Source organism: Lutra lutra, chromosome 5 (genome assembly GCF_902655055.1).
Source record: "Lutra lutra chromosome 5, mLutLut1.2, whole genome shotgun sequence".
Lineage (NCBI taxonomy): Eukaryota > Metazoa > Chordata > Mammalia > Carnivora > Mustelidae > Lutra > Lutra lutra.
In genome coordinates, this window is record NC_062282.1 from 96712961 (window position 1) to 96738200 (window position 25240).

The 25240-nt window shown below is 40.9% G+C and overlaps 1 protein-coding gene across 9 annotated transcripts in view; it reads left to right on the forward strand.

The window, feature by feature from the left end:
* Positions 1 to 25240, forward strand: part of MAST4 (microtubule associated serine/threonine kinase family member 4) — a 568037-nt gene that overhangs the window by 251466 nt on the left and 291331 nt on the right. For 4 of the 9 annotated variants that reach the window (XM_047728882.1, XM_047728886.1, XM_047728883.1 and 1 more), the window contains one exon: positions 6615 to 6689. The exons of the other annotated variants lie outside the window; for them this stretch is intronic. In XM_047728882.1, the coding sequence (XP_047584838.1) occupies positions 6615 to 6689 (75 nt within the window). The remainder of the gene's footprint in view (positions 1 to 6614; positions 6690 to 25240) is intronic. 9 annotated transcript variants of the gene reach the window in all.

The window sequence follows — 25240 nt, forward strand, 5'->3', positions numbered from 1 at the left end:
AAAAAAAGATGAACACATGCATGTATAATATAATATCACAGAGTAGTAACTGTTAGGAAGTAAAGGAGGAGAAGGGGAAAGGGAGGGATGGGGGTGGTCTTTTAGGGGAAGGGACATTTGAGCATTCCTGAATGCAGTGAATGGGCATGCTTTGCAGCAGTCATAGGACTGTTTTCTAGTGAAGGGAATCACAGGGAACGTGAGTTTGGAATGTGCTTGAAGAGCTCAGCAAACAGCACAGAGACTGGTGTGGTCAGAGTGGAGTGGGGGTTGGGGTGGGGCTGAGAGCATAGGATCCAGACCAGTACCCAGGCCTGGACTTCGGAGGCCCTCGAAGGACTTGCGGTGAGTAGAAGGGAAATACACAGGAGGGCTTGGAGAAAAGGAATATTGCATGTATTGTACAAGGTGGCTTTGCTGCTGGGAGCATAGACCCTGTAACAGCAAAAATAGCAGAAGGGATGTGAGGTGTTGCTGGATTCTGGATGACTTGGATGGTAGTGTGTGTTGAATTGTCTGCCTCCAAGTACATGGAAGCCTTAGCCCCTGTACTTCAGAATGCAACATTGTTTGGAGACAGGGTCTTTACAGAGGTAATCAACTTAAAAGGAAGTTGTTAGGGTGGTCCCTGATCTAGTGTTACTGGTGTCCTTATAATAAGGGGAAATTTGGGGACAGAGGCAGACCTGCCTGGAGGAAAAAAGATAGCGTTCAGAGACACGGGAAGAAGAGGGCCATCTAGAGGTCAAGGAGTGAAGCTGTGACAGCTCCTTCCCTCAAGGCCCTCAGAAGGAAACATCTTGCTGACTGACCCCTTGATCTCAGACTTGGGGCCTCCAGAACTGTGAAAAAGTAAGTATCTTTTGTGTAAGCTGCCCATTTTGTGGTAATTTCTTATGGCAGCCCTGCAAATGATATAGATAAGTGTCTTGGATGAGGTGGGTAATGGTAAAAGTAAGAAGAGTTGAATTTGAAATATGTTATAAAACGAAAACCGATAGGATTTGGTGATGGATTAAATATGGGTGTGTGGGGGTTAATATCTGGCCCATGCGAACTGAGATTACGAATGAGACAGGAAGGTTGATGCTAGGTCATTGGTTAGAGCAGTTGGGTGAATGTCGGAGATAAGGGAAGATGGAGATGAGGTCCACTGAGGAGAGCAGATCTGGGGGACGGAGGTCAAGAATTGGTTCATGGACTTGTAAAATTTTCAGTTTTGCAATTTGCTTAATATCTCAGAGTAGTTAGTTAGGGTTGTGTGGAGATGTTAGGGTAGAGTTGTAAATGCCCATTTGCAGTCATCACCCACCCTGCCCTCCAGATAACCCCTGCAGAACCTGGGCTGCTCCCTGCCGCCCGAGGTTGTGTGAACACCACTGGTTGCACACAGATGAGTATAGACAGTACATGGATATTTTTATGTCTTGTTCAATATAGTTATCTTAATATATATTAGAAAAAATGTAACTGGGGTGCCTGGGTGACTCAGGCGGTGAAGCATCTGCCTTTGGCTCAGATCATGATCCTGGGGTCCTAGGATTGAGTCCCCTCAGGGAGCCTGTAGGTCTGTCTCCCCACCCCAGCTTGTGCTCTCTCTCCAATAAATAAATAAAATTCTAAAAAAAATGTAACTGGAAGAACAAAGCCAAGATTTCAAGATAATATTATCTAGGCAATCCTTAAAAATTGAAGTATTCTATTTTTAAAAAATGGAGCTGTCTTTCAAAATAATTAAAAGAATAACATACATAGTAGATGTAATAGAAAAAATACATGGATATGGGAAAATGACTAAATGCATGATTGAAGTTTGGGACACAACTTAAAACATCAGGGTCTAGAGATCCTGTCTTACAGTCTAAGAACCACTTCCTTGCTGTGGTTTTGAACTGTAGGTCAAACCCCTCAGATGTGGTAGCTAGAGACGGGCCTTTGTTTAAAAAGAAACTAGACTAGATGAGCAAATAGAGCACACTGCTGGCAGTATCCTCCTGTGTTATTGAATGATGGGAAATACATTTCTCGCTGAGCATCGCGGTGACAAAAATTAGCCATGGTGTTAGGGTTTGCTTTCCCAAGTGAGAGTATCCCTTCCACTACCCCATTTTGGTGACTCTTAAACTCTAGCCAAAAGTTTGAAAGAAAAACAAACGATGTACTTTCATCTTTACAAGGTTATTACTTACGGAGGTTTTTATAAAGTATAGAGGGATTAGTTCCACGGGTTTTAGAATTGTACCATGTCCTCATCGAAAATGTGCTCTCACTTCTAAATGGCACATTTCTTGCATGTTTCATTTGGGTTTTTGATCCTTATTTTGATATGCTTGGTAATTGTTAAATCTTCCTAGCTTGGGGATTCTTTGAATCAGTCTGTTTTCAGGAAGTTTCTTGACTTTGTGTAGTCCTGGATTGCTTGATAGACATGAAGGGGCTCCTTTACTAGTGACTTTTTGCAGGAGCGTTGTTGTATTTTAGTCAAGTGTTTAGGAAGAGCTTCACTTGGGAGTCAAATACACTCATCACAGACAGAAGGATGTCTCTTTATTACCTGAGAAAATTTTTATTACCTGAGAATGCATGTGATTTTTTCCAGAGTTAAAATTGTTTTGAATGGACTTTTAAGAAGTTCTCTGGAGTCCATGAAACCATTATGTTTATTTTGGTTGTTATCTTATATAAAAATATTTAGGCTGGGGGGTGCCTGGGTGGCTCAGGGGGTTAAAGGCTCTGCCTTTGGCTTGGGTTATGATCCCAGGGTCCTGGGATTGCAGGGAGCCTGCTTCCTCCTCTCTCTCTCTCTCTCTCTGCCTGCCTCTGTGCTTACTTGTGATCTCTGTCAAATAAATAAATAAAATGTTTAAAAAAAAATCTACGCTGGAAATGTCCAATGATAGATTTTTTTTTTTTTTACAATAATGGGATTAATGCCAAACTTACAAATACACTGGGTTTAAAACTTTTCTTGTGGCTCTAGTTTTGAGATAGAGTACCTTATACATGATGTAAAGAACTAGTTACTTTAGCAGTCAGATGCCAGCCACTAAATTCACCGGACACCCATTATTTCATGCCTGATAAATTGTTTTCCACAGAGTATTCATTTGTATGGTGCAAATTAGGCTAAAGTACGATGCTATCGGATCTGTAATGTTTAGGGGACAATGATTTCTTTAAAAAGTACGATCTGCAGTGCTAAGGGATGTTTATAATTTCTAAAATGACTTAACAGGAGAAGGCTTGATGAAAGCATTTAGCACGAGATGAAATATGTCTCATTAAGTTTCCAAATGATGCACATGTCAGTACTTCCTTTGTTATTTTTTAATAGTTTATTTACATAATCCAGGGCCACTCCTTTTATTAGTGGTGGTTATCACAGCAAAAGGATTTTGGTTAAATTAACCTGAGCAATATAATGTACTTCTGTTTCCGCAAAACTGATGGTGAAGCTTCCCGCCCCTCTTTCTCCTGCTCCTTCTCTGGTGGTAAAGAGCCCCTATTTACATATGCAAATAAGCTGCTCCGTGGAGAGCCCCCTGAGCCACCCAGGTCCAATCTGTTATTTTGCTTATGTTGATGGAATTAGCCAGGAGGTAAATGCTACCGGGAGAGGGATGTCTCAGTCTGGAATGACAGATACCAGTGTCTAAAGGCTGTCATTTCAGAGGAAAAATAGCTTCTTGGGATTAAAAGTTTGGGAAAAGAAAATGAAGTCACATATTCTGTCTTTAACGTTAGCCTGAATGATATAATTCCCTGTTTTTCTTGAGCAGGGAAAACTGTATGTACAATTTTTTTTTTCTATAAGATGTTGGTTTCCTGCATTACCGTTAATAAGAGCCCTGTTTGCTTTTTTAAAAATGTCAAGTATTTCATAATTGACTTTATACAACTGCTTGTGCTCCACGGTGCGTTGTTTGTACTTCCCCTGGTTGTGTCAGGACATCTGGCCGATAACAAGACTGGAAAAAGAAAAGAACACACTTTTAAATGAAGGTCTCCCTAAAGTGAAGAAGCAGACGTTTCTAGCTTCTAATGTGTTAAATTCTCCTCAAGTTTTAACCAGTACCTAGCTATGTATGTCTTTCCACAAAGCCTCCGTATCCAACTGATTCCAGAGTATGTGAGTAACTGACCGTGACTACCTCCCCCCCACCCCCCGCAGTGGTAGAATACAATGCGACTATTCTATTGAAAATTAAGATTAGTTTTAAGATATGAGTCATAGGAAGGAAAAACTTGGTGTGAGCTGTTCACAATTCCTTTATTTTCTCTCCATATGGAATTCATTAAAATGACATCAATCCTCCAGACTGTTCTTTGGTTTCTATTAAGATGTATTACTAGAATCTGTATAAATGTATTGATTATTTCATACACGTATTTGTTCACTGCAAGCAGACCATTGTCACAGATCCATTGTACTTGATGATAAATGAGATAAAATGGAAACCAGGCTTCAAAAACCTGTCTTCCCCACCACCCCCCTCCTGGAAGGATGTGCTTACTCTCTTTCAACTGGCCTTCCACAGGGGAGGGAGTTTAAGATTCAGATTCTAGTTTTATTATCAACATCTGCCCCCTGCTGAGTTCATGGTGCAATTAGCTAATTAAAAAAACAAAACAAAACATTTTCACCTTGCAGTGAGAAGAAGAGCAATAAACCCCAGGCCTAGGATTTAGTTAATTTGCACATTGACTGTAATTGTATATTTAACGCCAGGATTAATTTTTTTCCTCATAAGTGGAAGCCTGGCACTGTGCATTGGAACTCTTAAATCAGTTGTAATCATTTCACAGGGAGGTTAATAAGGGCAGATAGATCTCCAGATATATTAATGAAGCTATTTATTTGTTTCTATCAAATGACTTTTTTTTAGGAAGAAAAAAACCTTAAAACCACTTTTTTATAAGCCATTAAATTTAAAGGAGACTTTTCAAATCCAGCTAAATAAATAATCTCGTGACTTAAAAAACAAAGAGTAGGGGTACCTGGGTGGCTCAGTCCGTTAAGCTTGTGCCTTCGGCTCGGTCATGATCCCAGGGTCCTAGGATTAGGTCCTGTGTGGTAAGGCTCTCTGCTTAAAGGGGAGCCTGCTTCTTCCTTTCCCTCTGACCCCACCCCATGCTCTTTCCCCCTTTCTCTCTAGCTCGCTCTCAAATAATAAATAAAATCTTTTTAAAAAAAATCATAAATCTATTTCTCCTGCAAAACTATTGATTGTTTTGAGTGAGAAGTCATACTCAGTTTTTGGTTTTTGTTTTGTCAAATATTCAATGCATTATTGAGCATCATTTTTGCTGTTAAAACTCTGGTACATTTTCTAGGTCAGCTGAGATTTAAAACTATTTCCTTGGATTCTTTCAGAAGAGAGTAGGGAAAGAATGCATGTTGGCAGAGCAGTTACTAGGAAAAACATAATTCTGACTTGCGGTCTGCTACTTAATGACATTTCCTTTTTGAAAGGTAAGCATTATACTTTGGACACTGAAGTAGTAGTTGTGGGCATTCCAAGTGGATGTGATTGATCCACATGTTAAAAGTAATAGAGCTGTTATTCCTAGAAGAAAAAGAATTCTGAAGTATTATAATGGAGACACTGCATTCTCTCTTAAGTAGAAGGCCTTGTGCTCTGCTCTGTGAACAGAGCTGAGCTGACACTAACACTTCTGCTCCCTGTGTCTCTCACTTTGAGACCTTCTCTCTGTTGCTTTCATCTCCCCATCACTGAAGTTGATGCTCACGGTGGATCAATCATGTTTGCTTCTTAAATTCTTGAGAGAATGGAGAAGCAAAACTCTGTACGATTTATGTGGACCCCTATTCTAAATTTGCCCTCTAAAATATAATTTTCTTGGAATTTTTATTTGGTGTATGTGTTTGGCATGGAATAAGCAATGGGGAAGTGTTAAGTCTTTCTGTGGGATCCATGTGTCCTCTATATATACAGGAGTGTTAATAAGACTGGTCAAAGGAGAGACCACCCTTCTACATAGATTAAATTATTAACTTAATGTTTGGTCTCTATTGGGGCCAGTAAAATGTAAGTGCATTCAGGGACAGAAATTTTGGTGGCTGCCAGGGACCAGGAATTCTGCCAGGATTATGCAGAGAGATGGGAGATGTTTCATGTTTTTGAGGAAGACTATGATTCCTGTGTCATTTTGGTGAATCATGGGTGCCAAGTCTAACTCTTAAGGGTGCTCCTTTAATGCCTTTTGCTGTTCCAGGAAGATCGACTTCATGTTCAGGGAAATCGGGTTCCAGTTCTCATTAGTATCCTTAAAATATAATGAGAGACAGTATCAGATAAGGGAAGGATGAAGGTTTGATGGGAAATGTCTGGATGCTGGGCTGTGTTCATAACCTTATTACTCGCATGTATATATAAGGCCGTTTTTAACAAAAGAACTCAGGACTTGAATGTGGCATGTGCTTCTGTGGGGGAAAACGTCGTGTTTTTATTGTTGGGTATCAGCTGAAAGAAACAAGTACAGTGCCGTTAAACGCTGTCCCTCTCCCTTTTCTGACCATTTCCCATCATCCCATGCCCCACCTTCTCCCCTTCCCGTCTCTTGTTCACACCCCATCTTCCATTCACTGTCAGGAAGGGCAGCCTCCGAAGAGCCATTTCAACTCAGCCCGACATCGGCAGAGACTAGTGGACCCAGCGGCTTCAAAAGTGAGTGTGTCCCGTCGCCCCAGGCGGCACGTGTGCATGGTGGTGTGGTTCCTCTGTGCAAAAGGAGGTTGTGGGTTTTTATATATGCTGGTGTAATTGAAGGTCTCGGAGAAAGCAAAGTCTGCTCTAGGAATTCAAGGCCATCCGTACCAGAGGAGTTCTGGTTTAACAACCAGCCCTGAGAAAAGCAGAACCCTGATCGGCAGCATTTGCCGGTTTCTGGGGCTGTTTCCTCCACAGCCAATTTCAAGACCCACGGTGATACAACTGACCTCACAGCGGGAAAGAGATGCTCCGGAGAGCACTGTTGTGTGGTTCGTCTACCATACCGCTGAAACTGACGTCAGCTGTAGTGAAACAGAGCAGCCGCATTAGGAAGTGAGTCAGTTTTGAGCCTCTTTTATGGTTGATTTCAATGTAATGTATTTAACTCCACGTTTAGATATTTTGCAGTCATAATAACGGCTGCGTTCTGACTTGGACAACTCCTGACACCTGACAGCTTGGGGAGGGTGGACTCCAGGGCCGCAGCCATGTGTTATGTATGTGTTGAGAACAGCCTTAGGCCAGTGCAGTCATGCTCAGTTCTTCACTTGGTCGTAGTCAAAAGGCCAAGAAGCGTTGGGTCATGCTCAGCTCTCAGGTTTGATAGATGGCAGTAGCCACCAAAGAGTGGGTGAAGGTTTGGGTAAAGGCTTGCTAACCCCATACACCTCAAGTTAGTCACGGGCTGTGCTACTGTACACGGACTTTCATTGAACATACATGTGTGAACAGATAGGCACAAAGCATTCCTGCAGCCACCTGTCCTCTAAACCCAGTGAAATCCCTGCTTTCTGGCCCTTTAACGGCTCCAGCCGGATCTTTTTGGAAAAGTTCCACTCAAGGTCAATGACCTGACAACTTCTGACAGGCAGGATTCTCTCACCTCTGTAGTGGGCATCAAGCAACAGAGCTCCTCTAAGTCACCTATTGGACAGGAGGCCATTGTGCATTTGGTCCTCCTGTGTCAGTCATGCGGGTACAAGTTACAGGCTTCCCTACATTCGTAAGGGATGCACCCTGCCCGTGCAAGGGTGAAGAATGGATTTCTTCATTCTAGATGGATTTTGCCCACTTACCTCGAATATCACGAGTTTCAATAGTGACAACCTGTGTGTACCATCCATTATGCCCATCGGCAATGAAAACCTCTTACATGATGCCATTTCGTAAACTCTCCAGTGTTGACTAAAATGGTGATACCTTTTATCTAAGCCTAGCTGACCACTCTGAGGGAAGTAAATTGTGGTCAGGGCCACTGACTGTGTATAGGGGATGATTTTAACCCATACCTAAAATTACACTGCCCATGGTGAATATTTGGAAGTGGGCTCCAGATGTCATAACCCTTTGTTACACGTATTAAGGGCCTAGGGTACCCACTCCCCAAGCTCCTCCAGACAATTCATTTTAGGCTCATAATTCTTGTGATGAAGTCATGGAAGTCTTCTTGGTGTGTGAGGGGTAGAAATAAACCAGCTTTGAAGAACCTGGACGGTTGCATCATGTAAGATGTGAATTTTGCTGGAGTAGAACATAGATCCGTGTAGACTGGGTCTTTCTTGGGCCAGACGGAAGAGATTTAACTAATGAGGCCCTGAAGCATCATGCTGTGCACAGCCCAGACTTCCTGGTCAGTGGTGTTCTAAGGACTCCACTTAGCATATGCTTTGGTTCCTCTTTGTTTTTCATGTATTCATTTCATTCTTCCTTGGCATTTTCAGAAATACTGTGCCTTGCCATGCAGTGTAAATTACACTGTGAGTTAGCGGATTTTCTTTTAATGGTAGTGAGGGTCTTTTTGTTTTGTTTTGAGCAAGGATCATATTTTTTTGTTTTGTTTTTGTTTTGTTTTCAGAAAGACTTTAAGTCATTAAGCTCCTGTAGAGAAGTTATCTGGTGCTTTCATGTGCATGTGAATAGGTTCAGCCCTGTTACCAAGCAGGTTTTAAAGGTCTGCTCCTTTTCTTCCCAAAATACTGCAGTCCTAGAAATTTTAGAACGGCCTAAAAATCTTTCCTAAATTGCAAAGTGATGGGGAAGCCACTGTTAGCTGTGTGGATATGTTACTTGGACAATAAATAGCAAATGGAAATGTGCATCTGTGTAGCCGGTGACCTTTCATTAGAAGCACGTTGCTTTAGAATCTGCACTGTATCATTTTCAATTCAATAACCCGCACTGTAGTAAAGAACTCTTGCAAATTATAGGTGCCCGTGTTGTGGGGGTCAGAAACAATTTATGGTAAACCAGCTGCCAGATCTTCTGAGGGCATTGATTTTGTTCTGATTCTGTTCTCAAAAGAAGTGTGATCAGGTAGAAATGTTTAGTTTCCCCGTAGCAATATGGAGTGATGGGAGAATAAACTGGACTGGGTTGTACAGTGAGCTTTGCCATCAACCAGCTCTTGTTAGCCACTTAACACAGAGCTTCTTGGCTCTAGATTTTCTCATCTATTTAAATGATAATATATGAAATGTTCTCTTAATCAAATTAAGCAATTATTTTTCTTTTCCCTCAAGGCTATTTATAACATCACTTTACCTTTTAGTCTGAGATTTTTTTTTTTTTTTTTTTTTTTTTTAAATTTTTTTTTTTTTTTTAATTTATTTGACAGAGATCACAGGTAGGCAGAGAGGCAGGCAGAGAGAGAGGAAGGGAAGCAGGCTCCCTGCTGAGCAGAGAGCCCGATGCGGGGCTCGATCCCAGGACCCTGAGATCATGACCTGAGCCGAAAGCAGAGGCTTTAACCCACTGAGCCACCCAGGGGCCCCAAGTCTGAGATTTTTGAATGGCATTTCTCAATCCTAAAATCCCTCCACCAATGACATCATTCCTCATTACTTGCAAAGCATTATTATTAGGCAGTCTTCTATCACTGTCTTCAGTGGAAGTTAATTTTTAGAACAGAATTACATTAAAGCTATGGGGAAAATATGGACCAGACATAAGGGGCTCATTGTCTGCTCAAGGAATTGGCTTTTTTTTTCTGTAGCCTGGATTTTTTTTTTCCCCTTAGTCTTAGAAAGCCTTTTGTGCTTTAAGTATAGGAAAACAAGCTTTTAAATCTCTTTTATTTGAATAAGAGTAAAGGGTTAGGAAGAAATCAAAGGTAAGTAATGTGCCTCTGATTGGCTAAGCTTGTCCACTGGGAATTTCTAACTAGGCTTTCACTTTGAGAAAGTGCTCACCTGTCTGTCCCCCAGTATGAATGCTGGAACACAGTAAATGAACAAAGAATGAAGCAAAACGGGCAATAGGAATAATAGTTCAAAGACCGCAGAGCAGTTATTTGTGGAGCTGGTAAAGGCCTCTGTTAAATAAAAATCAATTTGATATGGAAGCATCAGGGACACGATGTGGGGAGACGGGAGGTACACAAGGAAAGAACACAGGAGAGTACAGAGGATTGCTTTTCAAATCCTCCGGCATTACCCCACAAAAGGATGATGAAGATTTATTCTAGATGAGCGGTCATTTTCCATCAGAAGCTTTGCTGATCCAAAATAAATAGGTTTATAAAGACTGTACTTAAAATTTGAGCATGTGAGAGTAAATAGTGGGAGGCACAGCATCTAATAAATTTCAAAACTAGAAGGTATTGTAACATTCTCTCTTCCTGTAAAAACAAACCAAATGTTCTGCTTGCACTGACTATCCAACTACCAGAAACCCGAATATAATTCTAAACTACATTGTTTTAGTCGGCTCCGCGGCCTGAAAATCCTTTGTAGTAATTCCCAGCTATCTTTCTACCTTTTCTAATGAGAATAAGGCTTATAAAAACTGGGCTCCCCTGCCGGGAAAATCAGCCCAGAGCTCTCTCAGAGCAGATGGTCTTCTCTTCTCATGACCGTAAACATTTTAGGATTGATCCCTTTTTTTCATTTTTTACCTATCTGAAGAGTAAATGTCTTTGAGACCTTAGAAATCCACTGCTCAGAGAGGACAAGAAGCTACAATGACCAGAGTTCTTGGTTGCAGAGATGAAGTGGAATGATGGCTGTGGAAGCCAAGGCATTGCGTTCCTGTCTGTAATAGTAGAAGAATATAGGTTGATTTTTGAGCACTAAGGGGTTTGGTTTTTAAAATGTCTACAATTTTGAGCTTTATTATGCATTGGGTTTCTGGATGGTAATTAACACCTTCCTAGTCCCAAGAATTTCAAGTGTTAAAGAATAATTTCTTTTTGGGGGGTTGTAGTACTTGTTACTCTATTTAAGGATGTTGGAAGAGGGGGAAGGAATTGGGAAGACCAGTTGCCATAATTTCTTAGAGTATTTTAGTCACGTAAAGTGTTGTATTATGTTAAAAAAAAAATTAACCAAGGCTTTTGGAGGTGGTAGATTTCTATCAAATTTTTGAGGCTGGGGCGCCTGGGTGGCTCAGTGGGTTAAAGCCTCTGCCTTCGGTTCAGGTCATGATCCCAGGGTCCTGGGATCGGGCCCCACAGTGGGCTTTCTGCCCCGCGAGGAGCTTGCTTCCTCCTCTCTCTCCTTGTTTGCCTCTCTTCCTACTTGTGATCTCTGTAAAATAAATAAATAAAATATTTTTTAAAAAAAAGAAAAATTTTTGAGGCTGTTTATAGTTTTCGTTCATTAGTTTTGACATCAGCCATCCACAAATTACCTTTGGCCCCAGTTAAAAGGGACATGAATCTATATCTGAAAGTTACTATGACTTTGGGCCAGTCACTTAACTCATCAAAGGAAAGCCTCAGTTTCCTCATCTGAAAATGGGGGAACAAAATAATATCCATCTTACCAGCTTCTTCTGACGAGTAAATGAGATAATGGATGAAAAGTTTTTCCCACACAGCCAGTTAAGGAATAAATTGGAGCTATCCTTTAAATTACAGTTAGTGTTATCAAGGTTACTAGTTCATAATTATTCAACTAGAATTTTCCTCCTATTTTGTAAAATACGGGGTTAGGACTAGATGATTTTTTGAGGTAAAATGTCTGCATTGTTTAAATTCTGTTCTACTTATGAGTGCACTCAGCAGTTAGGCTTGGAGGAATAGAACTTGTAGGACTGGGTGCTTACTTTCAAGAATGTAATAAAATTAGCAAATAAATAAACCCAAGACAATTGCAAATTGTATGGTTAACAGTATCAGTGCGGTACTGTGCATCGATTTTGAACTGAGGGAAATCTGTGAGCGGCAGTCAGAAAAGATTTCCTAGATCTCCTGAGTTTTCATCTGGTTCTTGAAGGAGGAACAGGACATTGTAAACAGCATGAATGCAGAGGTCAGCACTCCGTAATGCACATAGGAAAGCTGTCTGCTGTATGGGAATGGGGGGAGTGTGACATGAGGACGATGTAGAAGGTATGCCCTTCATGTGACCGTCCATGAGGGGGAATGCACAGAGACTTTGGGATCAGGCAGACGTGTACTAGCTATGAGACTGACAATTCTCCTCTTTCCTCAGCAGTACACTGGGGGAATAACACTGTCTCCCTCATTAAGAAGGTTGTTGGACTAAAATGTCTGATACAGCCATTCCACAGAGAGATAAGGCTGTTTGGGGGAGTAAACTGGCAGCTCTTAGTTAAACTGGGCATGGTCTGCCCTGTGACCCTGACATCTCCATCTGGAAAAAGTGGCCTCTGCCAAGGACGTGTGCACAGATGCCCCTTGCAGCACTGTTGTTGCTCCAGAAAGTTCAGGGGGTATTGTGAGTGTAGACAGTTGAGAGAATGGCTGGGAAAATAGGGTGGATGCCTTCCTGAAACTTCCAGGAGGTAGAAGCAGCAACCCAGAGACATGCAACAATGAGGACAGAGCTGAGAACATGTCACTGTGTGAAAACAAGTTTAGAAACTCAGTTCTGTTGTACCACACTTCTGTCATCAATTAAAAGTACATGCACACCAGGGGTGCCTGGGTGGCTCTATCAGTTAAGTGTCCGACTCTTGCTGTCAATCCGGGTCTTCTTGATCGTGGGGTCGTGAGTTCAAGCCCCTGTTGGATTCCACACTGGGCATGGAGTCTACTTAAAAAAAAAAAAAAAAAAAAAAAAAAGATGCCCACCATATAATTGACATTTTCCAGGAGCTGATACAAATAGCTAAATATCCATCCGGGGCATTAGGAGGGTAACTTGGAGTCAGGGAAAGAGTGGGGGGGAGCGGGGGCACCGAAGTAGAAAGTATTATAAATAAGCCGATGGGTAACAAGCATATGCTCCAGGCCGAGCAATATGATTACCTCTGCCCCATCCTTTGCACTTGAATCTCCCCAAGCAAAATTAGATAGGCCAGGAGATAGGCTATGAGGGAAGCTTCATGCTGCAGAAGTGGGAGCAGCCTCGTGTGAGGGGAGTATCGCGGCTACAGATCATGGAAGAGCTAACACGCAGCCAGGCATGTGCCAGCGTGGTTCCCCGTTCTTTGCACACCGGACCGACTTCTTTCCTCTCAGCAGCCCGAGGAGGGTGGTGGTACTATGAGTGTCCCCCTGCAGGCGAGGAAACTGAAGCATGATGGAGTTAAGTCTCCTGCACAAGATCACGTAGCTGGTGACATAGAAGCCAGCATTCAAACGCAGTCACCCTGGCTTGGAGTCCCTGTTCTGCAGCATGAAGTCTGACTGTCTCGTGAGGGACACAGCTGAAGTGCTGAGGGACGAGTAGACACTTTCCCGTACACGGTGCCCTCGGCACATGCTGGGCACTTGCAAATTTGTGGATAAAGTGTGTGTGTGTGTGTGTGTGTGTTTTAATAGTGTGTGCTTGGGGTGTCCATGTATATAGTACTTTTTATGTGAAATATCAATTCAGAAGTGTACAGCAGGGTGAATTTCCACAGACTGAACAATCCCGTGCAGCCAGCTCGCAGAACAAGATACAGAAGGGGATGGGCAACCCTGCCACACAAAAACTTTTGTCATTTTTACTGGGCACTAAGTTTACAATGCTGAAAAGCGACACCGCGAAACCTATAAGCCTTTAAAAGCCAAAACAATGGAAATATAAAACATTCCAAAAAGTTGCTACAGCTTATGGGTGTTTCTAAAGAATAGGGAAAACAAAACAGAACAAAACAAAACCTACCTTCCATTGATTTTACCACAGCTAGTGACTTGTGTTAAAATGGGCTGAGGGCCGTAGACAACTCATGAAGGAAAGCAGGGAAGTCTGTCAGTGAATTTCAGGCAACCCCCTGCTGTTACAGCATATAACAGACTGGGCACAGTTAGACATAAATAGATAGGTAAGGGCTGTTAGGGTTTGGATCGTAAGGAAGACCCTCCAATGGGAGGATCAATGGTATTTTCATCTCTCCTCTCCTAGTTTTTTAACTCTTTGGTGGTCATTCTCAACTCCTGTGGACTCCATGTACCAGTTGACAGGGCACAGCTATGACAGTAAACATCACACTCAAAGAATAATGTTTTCCCACGGGACAAATGATTAATTCCCTTTTTTTCGTGGCCACGTAAAATCTCATGTTGAATTTTGGGACCATGCTTATACAGAGATCTTCTGCCTGGCAATCTGTGCAGAATTGTTCACTGCCTTTGGTAGGATGGCACAGAGAGGTTACCTAACTTGTCCAAGGTCACAGAGCTAGTACAAGGTGAAGCCAGGACTCACACGCAGTTACTCCCTGTGCATAGCCTCCATGGTATCTGCCTTGCCACCACCATCTTTATAAAGGGCGCTGTGCCTCTTTCCTAGGGGACGCCCTATACCAGCCAGTATTTCTCAGGGTCACAAGGAAGGCAGCCACTATCCTTAAGGTGATGTTGTTTTTGCCTCAAGCGTTGGATACAGTCTTTGGCCTCCATACCACTCTCTTCCACCTGATAACACCACTGCTTTGAATCTCTGTATTGCTGCAAAACAATGTTTTGTAAAATGTTTATTCTCCTATGATTCCTAAGTGTGTTTATCCTAATTTATAAGGATTCTGGCTTTTACAGAATTCCACACTCCTAACAATTCAATCAAAAAATCACCAAAAGACTCCCCATTTTTTTTTTTAAGGCTAACATCTCTCTACTTAGGTACATACAAGAATTCCAAGGGAAGTGGATTCCCATTACTACTTCTCTATGTAGTGTTATATAAATCCGGTACTAAAGCATTCAGAATTACAGTGCTAAAACGTGTCTGTTGGAATTCAGTTCCAGTAGAATATGCTTACTATCCGTTTTGTAGTTAGGCACTGGGATTTAGGGCCTGGATTTGAAGGTGATTACAGCCTGCTGCCTTTTGAAGAATTCCTACCTAGTCTTCTAAAAACATATTTTTACTGAGATATAAATGTATTTTAAGCTTGATATTGTCCCACAGATCTTAGACACTGATTCTTCTTCTGTAAGAATAACACAAAACCAAAATGTGCGGTTGTCTGTGAACTTTTACGCACTGAGTATATGCACGTAACAGCCCCCTCCCCCCAAAACACACAAAAAAACCAGCATTAGCAACACCCCAGAGGATCCCCTTGTTGCAGTTTCAGAATGTTTTAAATTAATATTTTTTGTTGTCGAAGTTTTATGTCTTTCCTGGTACTGCATTCCAACATCTGATTTATTATCCAGTAAATGGTATTTGGTTTTATTTGCCTCTGATTTTTAAGAAAAGGATGGGATTGAGCTTCAAAACACAGGTAAAAAGAACAAGCCTATAAAGATCACAATCATTGTGGCTTTCAGAATTTCAGTTGCTAGAATTTCTACTTCAAGTCTGCTTGCATGTTGCGACAGAAAACATGAAGGAGGAAAAAGTATTTAGTTTGGCCCATCCCTCTTCTCAAACATAAATTCTTAGGTTGTGATCTTTCTCCATTTTTTCCAGCTGGCAAAGGTTAAGCATGCATAGGTGCCTTGATTGGTTGTAGCTCAGCCTCTTTTGTCCTTAGGTGGGTTCCCCAACACCCCTCCCCCCCCCACCAGCCAAGGGCTTTAAAAAAGTCCTGAATTGCATTTGTGGACTTTTCTCAGACTATTCAGAGTTGTGCTCGCCAAAGATGTGTATAACAGGTAATTGGCCAAAATGAGATTAGCAATTTATTTGGAGGACAGGTGTAGGAAATCCTTTTAATTTAGAGGTGAAAAGATTACAAAATGGGTTAAGTACAGGGTACCCAATTTGGCTCTAGATTTATGAGGAATTACTGAAATCATCCCTTTGCCTTCAAGGATTTCTGTATCCTCTGTGCCTCTCTATCCCCCAGCCCTCAGGCAAAAGGAAAAACAGATCAAAACTTAAATAGCAACTCTGAAAAAGTAATGTAGACATTTAGCCAGGCTACTCTTACCTTGACCCTGGAGATTCTGTGGATCCTGATAAGGTTTTGGAAGGAGTGTGTTTCTTAATACTTGGGAAGAGCATTCTCAGCAGCTCAGACACACTCGCTGCCTAATGCTCACGGACCAGGATATCGTTTTGGTAGCTGGATTGCTTATCTAGCTAACTCTCTTGCCTCTCTTAACATTTCTACATTAATTTGGGGGGGGGGGCGGCATTCCCTTGCCATTCCCACACACACATTTACCTACTTACTGCCTGAAAAAGAGATTTAACGGTGATGTGCCCAAGATGACTTTCTTTGTATTTATTCTGCTCAGGATTCACTGAGCCTCTTGGATATGTGGATGGATGCCTTCCATCATTATTATTATTTTTTTTTGAAAGTCCTAGGCCTGTATCTTTTCAAAGAAATGTATCTTCTACCTCATTTTCTCTCTTCTCCTTCTAGGACTCCATGTATACCTATGTAAGCTGTTTTATATTGTCACGTGGGTCTTAGATTCTCCTCTTGGCCTTTGGTTTTTGTTTTGCTTTGCTTCTCCTTAAACTTAACTTTGTTTTGCCCAGTCAGCTGGTAAGTCCATTTCATTCTGGTGTCCTGTCTTTCAGTCTCAGTCTCCCCTTTTGTTCTTCATTATTACTGCAGTTTTTACCTCTATACAGAAATTTCCAATGTTTCCTACATGTTCATGTTGTCACGCATGTTTACCACTCTATCCTTTAGCATAGTTCTTTTTGAGTCTTGGTCTGATAACACCCAGATCTTGGTTATCTGTGTATCTGTGTGCACTGCCTGTTTCTCTTCTTATCTGTGGGTCACAGCCATGCCCAGACCCAGCTCTAGTGGAGAACAGAATGACTCAGCACCCTTGATCAAGTGGTGTGACATTGAAGAGACATGCTTTTTCCAGACCTAAATATTATTTACCTCACTTTCTGCTTACTTATTCAAAAAGTTTGACCTCCTCAAAATTAGGGACTCACAAAGAAGTAAAATCTCCTATTTCTCAGTCTTTTCTACTTGGGAATATAGACAATGACAAGAATATGGGCAATGACAATGTTGCTGTTACCTTAACAATCAAAACCAGCTACAATGCTGTAGCTTAACAAAAAATAATTTAAAAAGCTAAGGGCACAAGTAAACCTAAAAAGAAAAGCAAATTCCAAAAAGTGATAAACTCTTGAAGCATGAGGCCCACAGCTAGCTCTCAACCATGATAGAATGGTGGGACAGGGGGGAAACAGCCAAACCTCCACTTTTCATTTTTCGTTTTTCTTCATATCTTCATTCACGTTGTTGAGAGTAATGGTCTCTTATGATTGTCTACATCCGAAGTGGAAGTCCAAGTCTCAGAAATAGGAAATTTGTTCAGGGAGATCAGGAAATGGGCCAGTAGTGCAAAGAGAACAAAGAGAAGTCTTGCCCATTGATAAATAGGGGCCCAGCTCTGTTATTCCATTGCTGTTATAAACACATGGATGTAGTAATGGTTTTTATTTACTGTGTTTGTCTGGCACATGCATTCTAGGCCTATGGAATAGTAGTGTTCTTATTCTTTGCGTTTCATTCCTTAGAGATCTGATCACTGTGATGCACCAGTATTTGTATAGCTCTTGTTTGCAGTCTTCTCTTGGATTAGTTGTGCAGTCTTGCCAGGTGTAGTAGGGGACACTTGATTGAATTACAGCATAGGTCACCTCGAGGGTTCGTCATAGTGCGATACAAGACTGTGAAATTCAAAGCTCCTGACTGCAGTGACTGGCATATTACATGACAGTAATTTGGTCTCTGCTTTTCCTATGGTCATCCTAACGTTGTAAAAAGAGGGCTCGGTTAAGCCTGCATTTCTCAAAGTATGTTCCATGTGCATGCCTTAAGTGGAGTTCTCCCCTCAAAGTGTTCTGTGAACCCATTATTTTGCAGAGCACTGTTGACTGTGCCCCTTGCTCTGGTTAGGTAAAATGCTAGTAATGGGAAAAATCTTGCAACAAGTAAACGCTCTGCCCTGTGTTTAATGATGTGCTTCTCCAGCTTAAATGAATACAGAGCCTATCGTCCAGAAACCCATTAACCACATTCACTGGGAAATGTGAAGTTATGGGGACCCTCTTGCTCTTTATTCCAAAGACTGTGAATAATTCATATGACTGCCATTCTGTAACCTGGAAACCCTCCTCGCCGCTGCTTCCTAATAAGGAAGCTTTCATTTTTGGAGGAAAGCGGAGCTCTAACCCAGAAGGCTATCTGATGACAGTGTTATTGTTTAGGGCTTCCCACTTACAACAATGTTAGTGTTGTAGTGCTATGTCATTATAGGGTATTCTGGTCTTGGCTGCCTAACTTGTCCAAGGACTGCCCTAGTTTGCTAGTCCAAGAAAATAAGCTAGGTCAGCTGTCATATCCCTCCAAATGAAAAAAGATAGCTAGCTGCCTGGACTGCAATTGGAAGGAAAGGTCAATCAATATATTACCTTTCCTTCGGTGTGTTCCTTGCCTGCCAGCTGAGTTGTGCCTTCTCAGTAGTGGTGGTAATCTCTTCTGCTAAATTTTATTTTAACCTTGCAAATAGGTTAAAGGAAGGGCACCGTTAATAACGTCTTCTCTTAGACACTTCTGAGCATATTATTTGGGCCAAACCTTGGCCCCAACTCCCCCTCCCCTTCGCCCCAAGCCCAGCACCATCTTGTTTAGATGGAGAGTTATGCAGGTAGCTGCTTTTATTTATTGTGGGAATTTCTCCTAGAGCTCGGTCATGCTCTTGCACAGACAGAATGCAAACATTTTTGTGATTTTTGACAGTAGCTGGGATCTATGTGGAATAGGGGTTTTTCAAAACATTTCTCAGTCAATATGTTTACTCTCCTTCACCAGCCATGCGGTGTGACACGGTGCATCACCAACACTTGAAATAGACTGCAACAGGAGGTCAGAATGGAGCATAGATTTTCCAACACAGCATGTTAGATGAAATGATTTTGTGTACTTTGAAGTGGAAAATTCAATCAGAATTTTCCACACTTTCTAGTTAAAGCAACACTGTTATTTATTGATGAAAAGTAGACTAAGAAAAATACAGAATGCAGAGTAGACAACAAATCTAACCTTATTCCTGGTCAGAGCAAGAAATAACCTTCTCACTTGTGATTTAATGAAACCCACACGTGCTAAAAAAGGTCTGCTTAAGATATGCACAATAGAATGCTTGGAACATATGCTGACTTGTTTAGCATGTGGGGGGATAAAAATGGAATCTGGCTTTTTTAGGGAGTTTGGTTTCCATTGAGATGGACTTTGTACTTGACAAAGAGCATTTACAACTGTGAGGTAATCTGTTTTGGTTTAGTTTTAAAGGAGCAGAGCTCATCTGGAAGCATCTGAGAGTATCAATAAGAAATGCAAAGATAATTTCTTTAAGCTTTCATTTAAGCAGGCTTAGAGAATATCTAAATTTATTACTGGTTTTCAACTGTCCTTTGGTGCACAGAGGATACATCAGCATAACTACCTATTATGTAGATGAACACTTTATACTTTTAAATTGCAAAACCTTAAGGTTGCAATGTCAGATTTGCGCATGAATATTTAAAATAGAATAATAACCTAATATTAGCATTCTCGATGTATGCCAATCACTTTCCTAGGTACTTTATGTGTATTATTTCATTGAATCCTCACAATAACACCACCTATTATTACCTATAATTTCCAGTGAGAGAAGAGAGCCACAGAGAAGTTAAATACTTTGCCCAAGACCATACTCCTAAACCAGTTTACTTTCTTTCTTTCTTTCTTCTTTCCTTTCTCTTTCTCTCTCTCTCTTTTTCTTTCTTTCTTTCAGATTTATTTATTTGAGACAGAGAGAGCTGGGTGTGGAGCAGAGGGAGAGGGAGACAAGCAGCCTCTCCACAGAGAGGGGAGTCTGGTATAATAAGGAGCTCAATGCGAAGCTTTATCCCAGGACCCTGAGATCATGACCTGAGCTGAAATCAAGAGGTGGACGCTTAACCCACTGAGTCACCCAGATGCCCCTCCTAAGCCAAGTATTCTGAGCCACCTTGCTTGGCTGCCTCTCTGAGGTTCTGCCACTTAAACACATTCATACTGGTGGACCTAGGCATGTGTGGGTAATCAACTTTATTCAATTAGTGTATAATATTTAGCACAGAAGATTTTTGTATTTACATTCTTTCTTTAAAAGAGATGTATAATCTCTTCTATGTGAAATCTATGAAAACCCAAACTCAAAGACACAGAAGCATGGTGGTTACCAGGGCTGGGAGTGTGAAGAGATGTAGTTCAAGAGTCCATACCTGAAACTAGTAGATAAATAAATCCTGGGCATCTAATATATAGTTCAGTGCTTGTAGACCATAAAACTGTATGTCCACAGGGAGCTTGCTAAAAGACCAGATCTTAATTGTTCCTACCAGGGTGCCTGGGTGGCTCAGTGGGTTAAAGCCTCTGCCTTGGGCTCAGGTCATGATCTCAGGGTCCTGGGATGGAGCCCCGCATTGGGCTCTCGGCTCTCTGCTCTCTGCTCAGCAGGGAGCCTGCTTCCCCCTCCCCACTCTGCCTGCCTCTCAGCCTATTTGTGATCTCTGTCAAATAAATAAAATCTTAAAAAAAAAAATTCTTAATTGTTCCTACCACCAGAAGAGATAATAATTATGGGACACAGTAGAATGGAGCAACCATATTGCAACATAATGTATCAAATCAATATGTTGCACACCTTAAATTTAAGCAAAGTTCTATGTTTATTACATCTGGATAAAAAAAGATCTAATTCTTTAACAGTCTGTTTTACTTAGGTACTATTTTTTTTGATAAATTATTCAATTCAGTGTAATTAAGTTTACTTTTTCTTTCTTTTTTTTTTTTAAAGATTTATTTATTTATTTATTTATTAGAGAGAGAGAGAGAGAGAGAGAGAGAGAGAGATCACAAGTAGGCAGAGAGGCAGGCAGAGGGAGAGGGGGAAGCAGGCTCCCTGCTGAGCAGAGAGCCTGATGTGGGGCTCGACACAGGACCCTGAGATCATAACCTGAGCCGAAGGCAGAGGCTTAACCCACTGAGCCACCCAGGCACCCCAAGTTTACTTTTTCTTTTCTTTCTTCTTCTTCTTCTTTTCTTTTTTACTAGCTTTTAAAAGTGATAAAACCCTTTAAAACATTAGTGTAAATTCATCAGCTTGTCTAGATGATAGTGTGACTTTGAAAGATAGTTCAACTGTCTGTGACTTTGTACTCTTTAAGGATCTAAAGTTGAGTCCCTCTCTTTGTTCATAATATTGTTTGGTATCGTCAGTTTTGTTTTGTTTTTTTTAATTACTTTAGTTTCAATGAGATAAGCATGCAACTGTTTCAATATCCTACACATGTTTTCTCAGCTTTTACTGTTATTGTTGCTTGCTTTCATTCAAAAGACAGTGAGTCCAAAATTAACTGTCAGTCTCGGGTTTCCAAGGTAATCCAGTGTAATCCATCATGAGGACACGGAGCTTCCGTGTGATATAGTAAGTATATCAGTACAGTAAGATCTATTATGCTTCTGATTTTTCAAAGGAAGAACCTAATTACTATAATAAAAACCGAAGTGGAAACCACTTCCGTTCACCCTGAATTACAAATGGCGACATTCACATATTATAAAGGAAAAATCTTACTACTTGAAAATTGCTTTATTTTTTCAGTAACAAAAATGAGAAGGCCACCTTACGAAAACTTTCTTAGGTTTCAAATTTAAACATCCACTTATTTTGTAGTCCTTGAGATACAAAAACATCACAAGGGATCTTTTGACTTTGAGAGAAGGATTCATTCTATCTTTGCATTAGAACATAATTCAGTCTTTGGGAAGAAGCAATTAAAAACCCAAAACCTTTTATTGCTTTTGATGCTTTAAAAAAAAAAGGCAAAAACTTCACTGCACTGTAATATTTTCTGCTAATTAACTGTCACAAATGTGATGCCATTAAATGTGGAATCTCTTTAGTTAACTTCAAAGTCATTAGCACACACTGTGCAACCCTCTCAAATCTGTTTTGAAAAAAGGAACCACATCGACAGTCTGTAATCAATGTTGTCAAAGTTTTGTTTCTCATAGAATCTAATCTTAATTTCAGGAACATTTTAAGGTCATTTTCTTTGGGTAGTGAACATCAGCCCTTCTAATGCTCATAATCGGTGGTGCCAGGGTCGTCTTGATGCTTAGTGTGTCTTTAGATACCCTGCTCCAAAAGTGACTTGAAAAGTTCGGTATGAACTGTTTTTGGACAGTTATCAGGAATATGTTTAGCTGCAAATAACAGAAAACTAAGAGCAGTTTAAATAAATAAGGATTTATTATTTCTCCCATAAAAATGTTTGCCAGGGGGCGCCTGGGTGGCTCAGTGGGTTAAAGCCTCTGCCTTTGGTTCAGGTCATGATCCCGGGGGCCTGGGATCGAGCCCCACATCGGACTCTCTGCTCAGCAGGGAGCCTGCTTCCCTCTCTCTCTGCCTATCTCTCTGCCTAGTTGTGATCTCTCTGTCTCTCTGTCAAATAAATAAATGAATAACAAAAAAAAAATCTTAAAAAAAAATGTTTGCCAGATGAACGCCCATGGCTGGCACAGTATGGAAACAGGGTCCCTCACCCCACTTTTGTCTTTGCTCTGCAGTCCTTTGCCTGCGTCCTCTGACCTTGAGCAGATCACAGTGTAACTCTTCCAAAACTCGGTTTCTCATTCAGAAGAATGTTGTCTGTAATTGCGGGGCTGAAGTGAGTCTCCAGTGAGATCGTGTATGAGAAAATATGGAGCACAGCACCTGGCACTTACCAGGGCAAAGCTGATGGGTGGCATTGTGGTGACAGGCAGAGCAGCGCCGATTTTCCTGGTGGTTTTGCTGGGGGAGGTGCGAAGTAGGAAAAGGGAGATAGCTTAACTCGTGTTTGTCAGCCTTGGGGCTCCAATTCCAGCATCTTCCAGGTACTGTTACTTGAAATAACACATTGGGGAAAATAATCTTAAAAGTCAGCTACTGTGCCCTTTAACAAATAGGACCTATTACTTACTAAGTAAAAGATACATCCCCCGCAAGCCAATTGTTTATTTTATTCTGTGACCTCCTTACAATAAATTTCAGTACCATTAAAGGCTTAAGTCACATTATTGATTATTTGAATATGTGTGTCATTAATCTTCCATCACCTTTGTACATTTTATAGGTACATTTTAAGTGTCGTCTTTTGCATTTAGATGGAGAAGAGTGTCAGGAGAAAGCGGGCTTGTGGGTATTAGCTTCATACAGCACTTCAAGAGCTCCCTGGAGCTGATTTGCCAGTATATTTCTACACTAAAATCGGCTTTCAGAAGAGTGACTGCTAGATAAACTCTAAGGGGCCCTTAGTAAATAAAAATGATTAATCTCAACTGAATAAATTCTATATCACTGGTCAAATAGTCTCATCCAATTCTGGTTCCTGGTTCTATAAAAAGCCCTTTTCTTTTTGTATTGTGGTTGTCTGTAATTTTAATGGAACCTGTGAATTATTACCTGATTTTTAAAAATTGGTTCATAAAAGGATATTGATTCTTTGAATTAGGGGCAGTTGAAATATTGTTTATGGGCAAACTGGCCTTCTTTGATCGAACGTGGAAGCTACTGTCCAGAAAGCTTACTTAAATCGGTGTTAAGCTATACTTTCTAAAAAAATGATCACAACTGTTAATAATTGCCCCTGGATTGGGCATTGACATCAGTGTGGGAATGCAAGGGAACCAAAAGAGGAAAGTGAAGATCCATTAAAGTGGGTTTCTCTCTAATTGCTTAATGTTTATTCCCAGTCACAGATACATTTTCCTGGGTAATGAGAAGATTTTAAAATCAAATAAAGCTTTTGAACATTGAAGATGTTTGCCAGCCACTTACTGTTCTATTGAAGAATCCTATAGATTTATACTGATCCTAAGAGGTGTCTCATATCCACTGTATTAACTAGCTTTTTAGAAGCTTATGAACGTTGTAGCTTTTATTGATTCCAGGGAATTGTACCCAACAATAAGCAATAAAAGTCGATGGTAACTTTCTTCCCATGGGGGGGGGGTGTGCAGATCAATATTTTGAATTTACTATAATTTGTGGGTAATGGATGGAAGAACTGAAAAAATTGCCAAGCCTTGTGGGGCACAGCTGTGCGGTGTTGCCTTTTTATCTAAGCTCACTGTAGGTCACAGGCTTTCCCGAGTAACAAGAAACATAGTTAAGTGGCAGGGCCAATACGCGTATTTATCAAGATCTTCGTTAAGACTCTTCTCAGGGAAAAAAGAAAAATCACAAAACTTGTCCACAGTGACCTTAATTTTATAGCCCTGAAGAGTCTCTAAACTCGCACTGTCTTAAAGGCAATTAATATTCTAAATATCTAGCCTTTGAGTTTGATCTCCTGTTACAGGCATTTTTCTGATGATTAGTAACAGTGCATGATTTCACTGAAGCCGGATTGGCTCGAATCTTCCAGGTGGTTCCCGGAACAATGGCCAGGTTCCACACTGAGAGAGAGGAGGAGGCGTCTTCTGTGCCTCTTCTTTGATTTCCCCCCATTTCTGTTTCTCGGAGCTCTTCCCTTATGCCCTGGGTGCCTCGTCCAATGTGAGAAGCCTGCTCACATAGTAATAGCTGACATTTAGGGTGCTCTCGTGTCTGAGACCCGGGCTTAATGCAGGACCTGTGTTCTCATTCAGCTTCTCAACACTTTAGGACATCAGTTGTCGTATCCTCCTGTAATAATTCAAGAGACTGAGTCCTAGACAAGGTAAGGGAAATTTTTAAGGACGCTTTCTAACATTGATTTAGAGTAGAATATACTTGTATGTGAGTCTAAATCTTCTCCATTTAATCATTATGGAGTATACGATTAGCTTAGTTAAATAGTTTAAATTAGATATTAGCTTAAATAGAGATTTTTTTTAGCCTAAATTTTGGCTGATCTAGTATGTTTACTTATTTAGCTTCTTTTGTTGCAAAGGACTGTGACTCTTCTAATTGGATCTAAAGGAGTTTCTTTAATTTCAAAAAGGACATGCTTTCTCTTGAAAGAAATAGTCCTTTGTTCTTAGAGAACAAAATAAGCACATAAAGTAAAATTTGACTGTGCTGGAAGCTACTAACCATGAGGAAATAAGTTGCCCTTCACTTTAGTATCTAGTAAACACTCAGTAAACCAGAGGTGTTACTAATGTAAGTACTAGCTGTTATT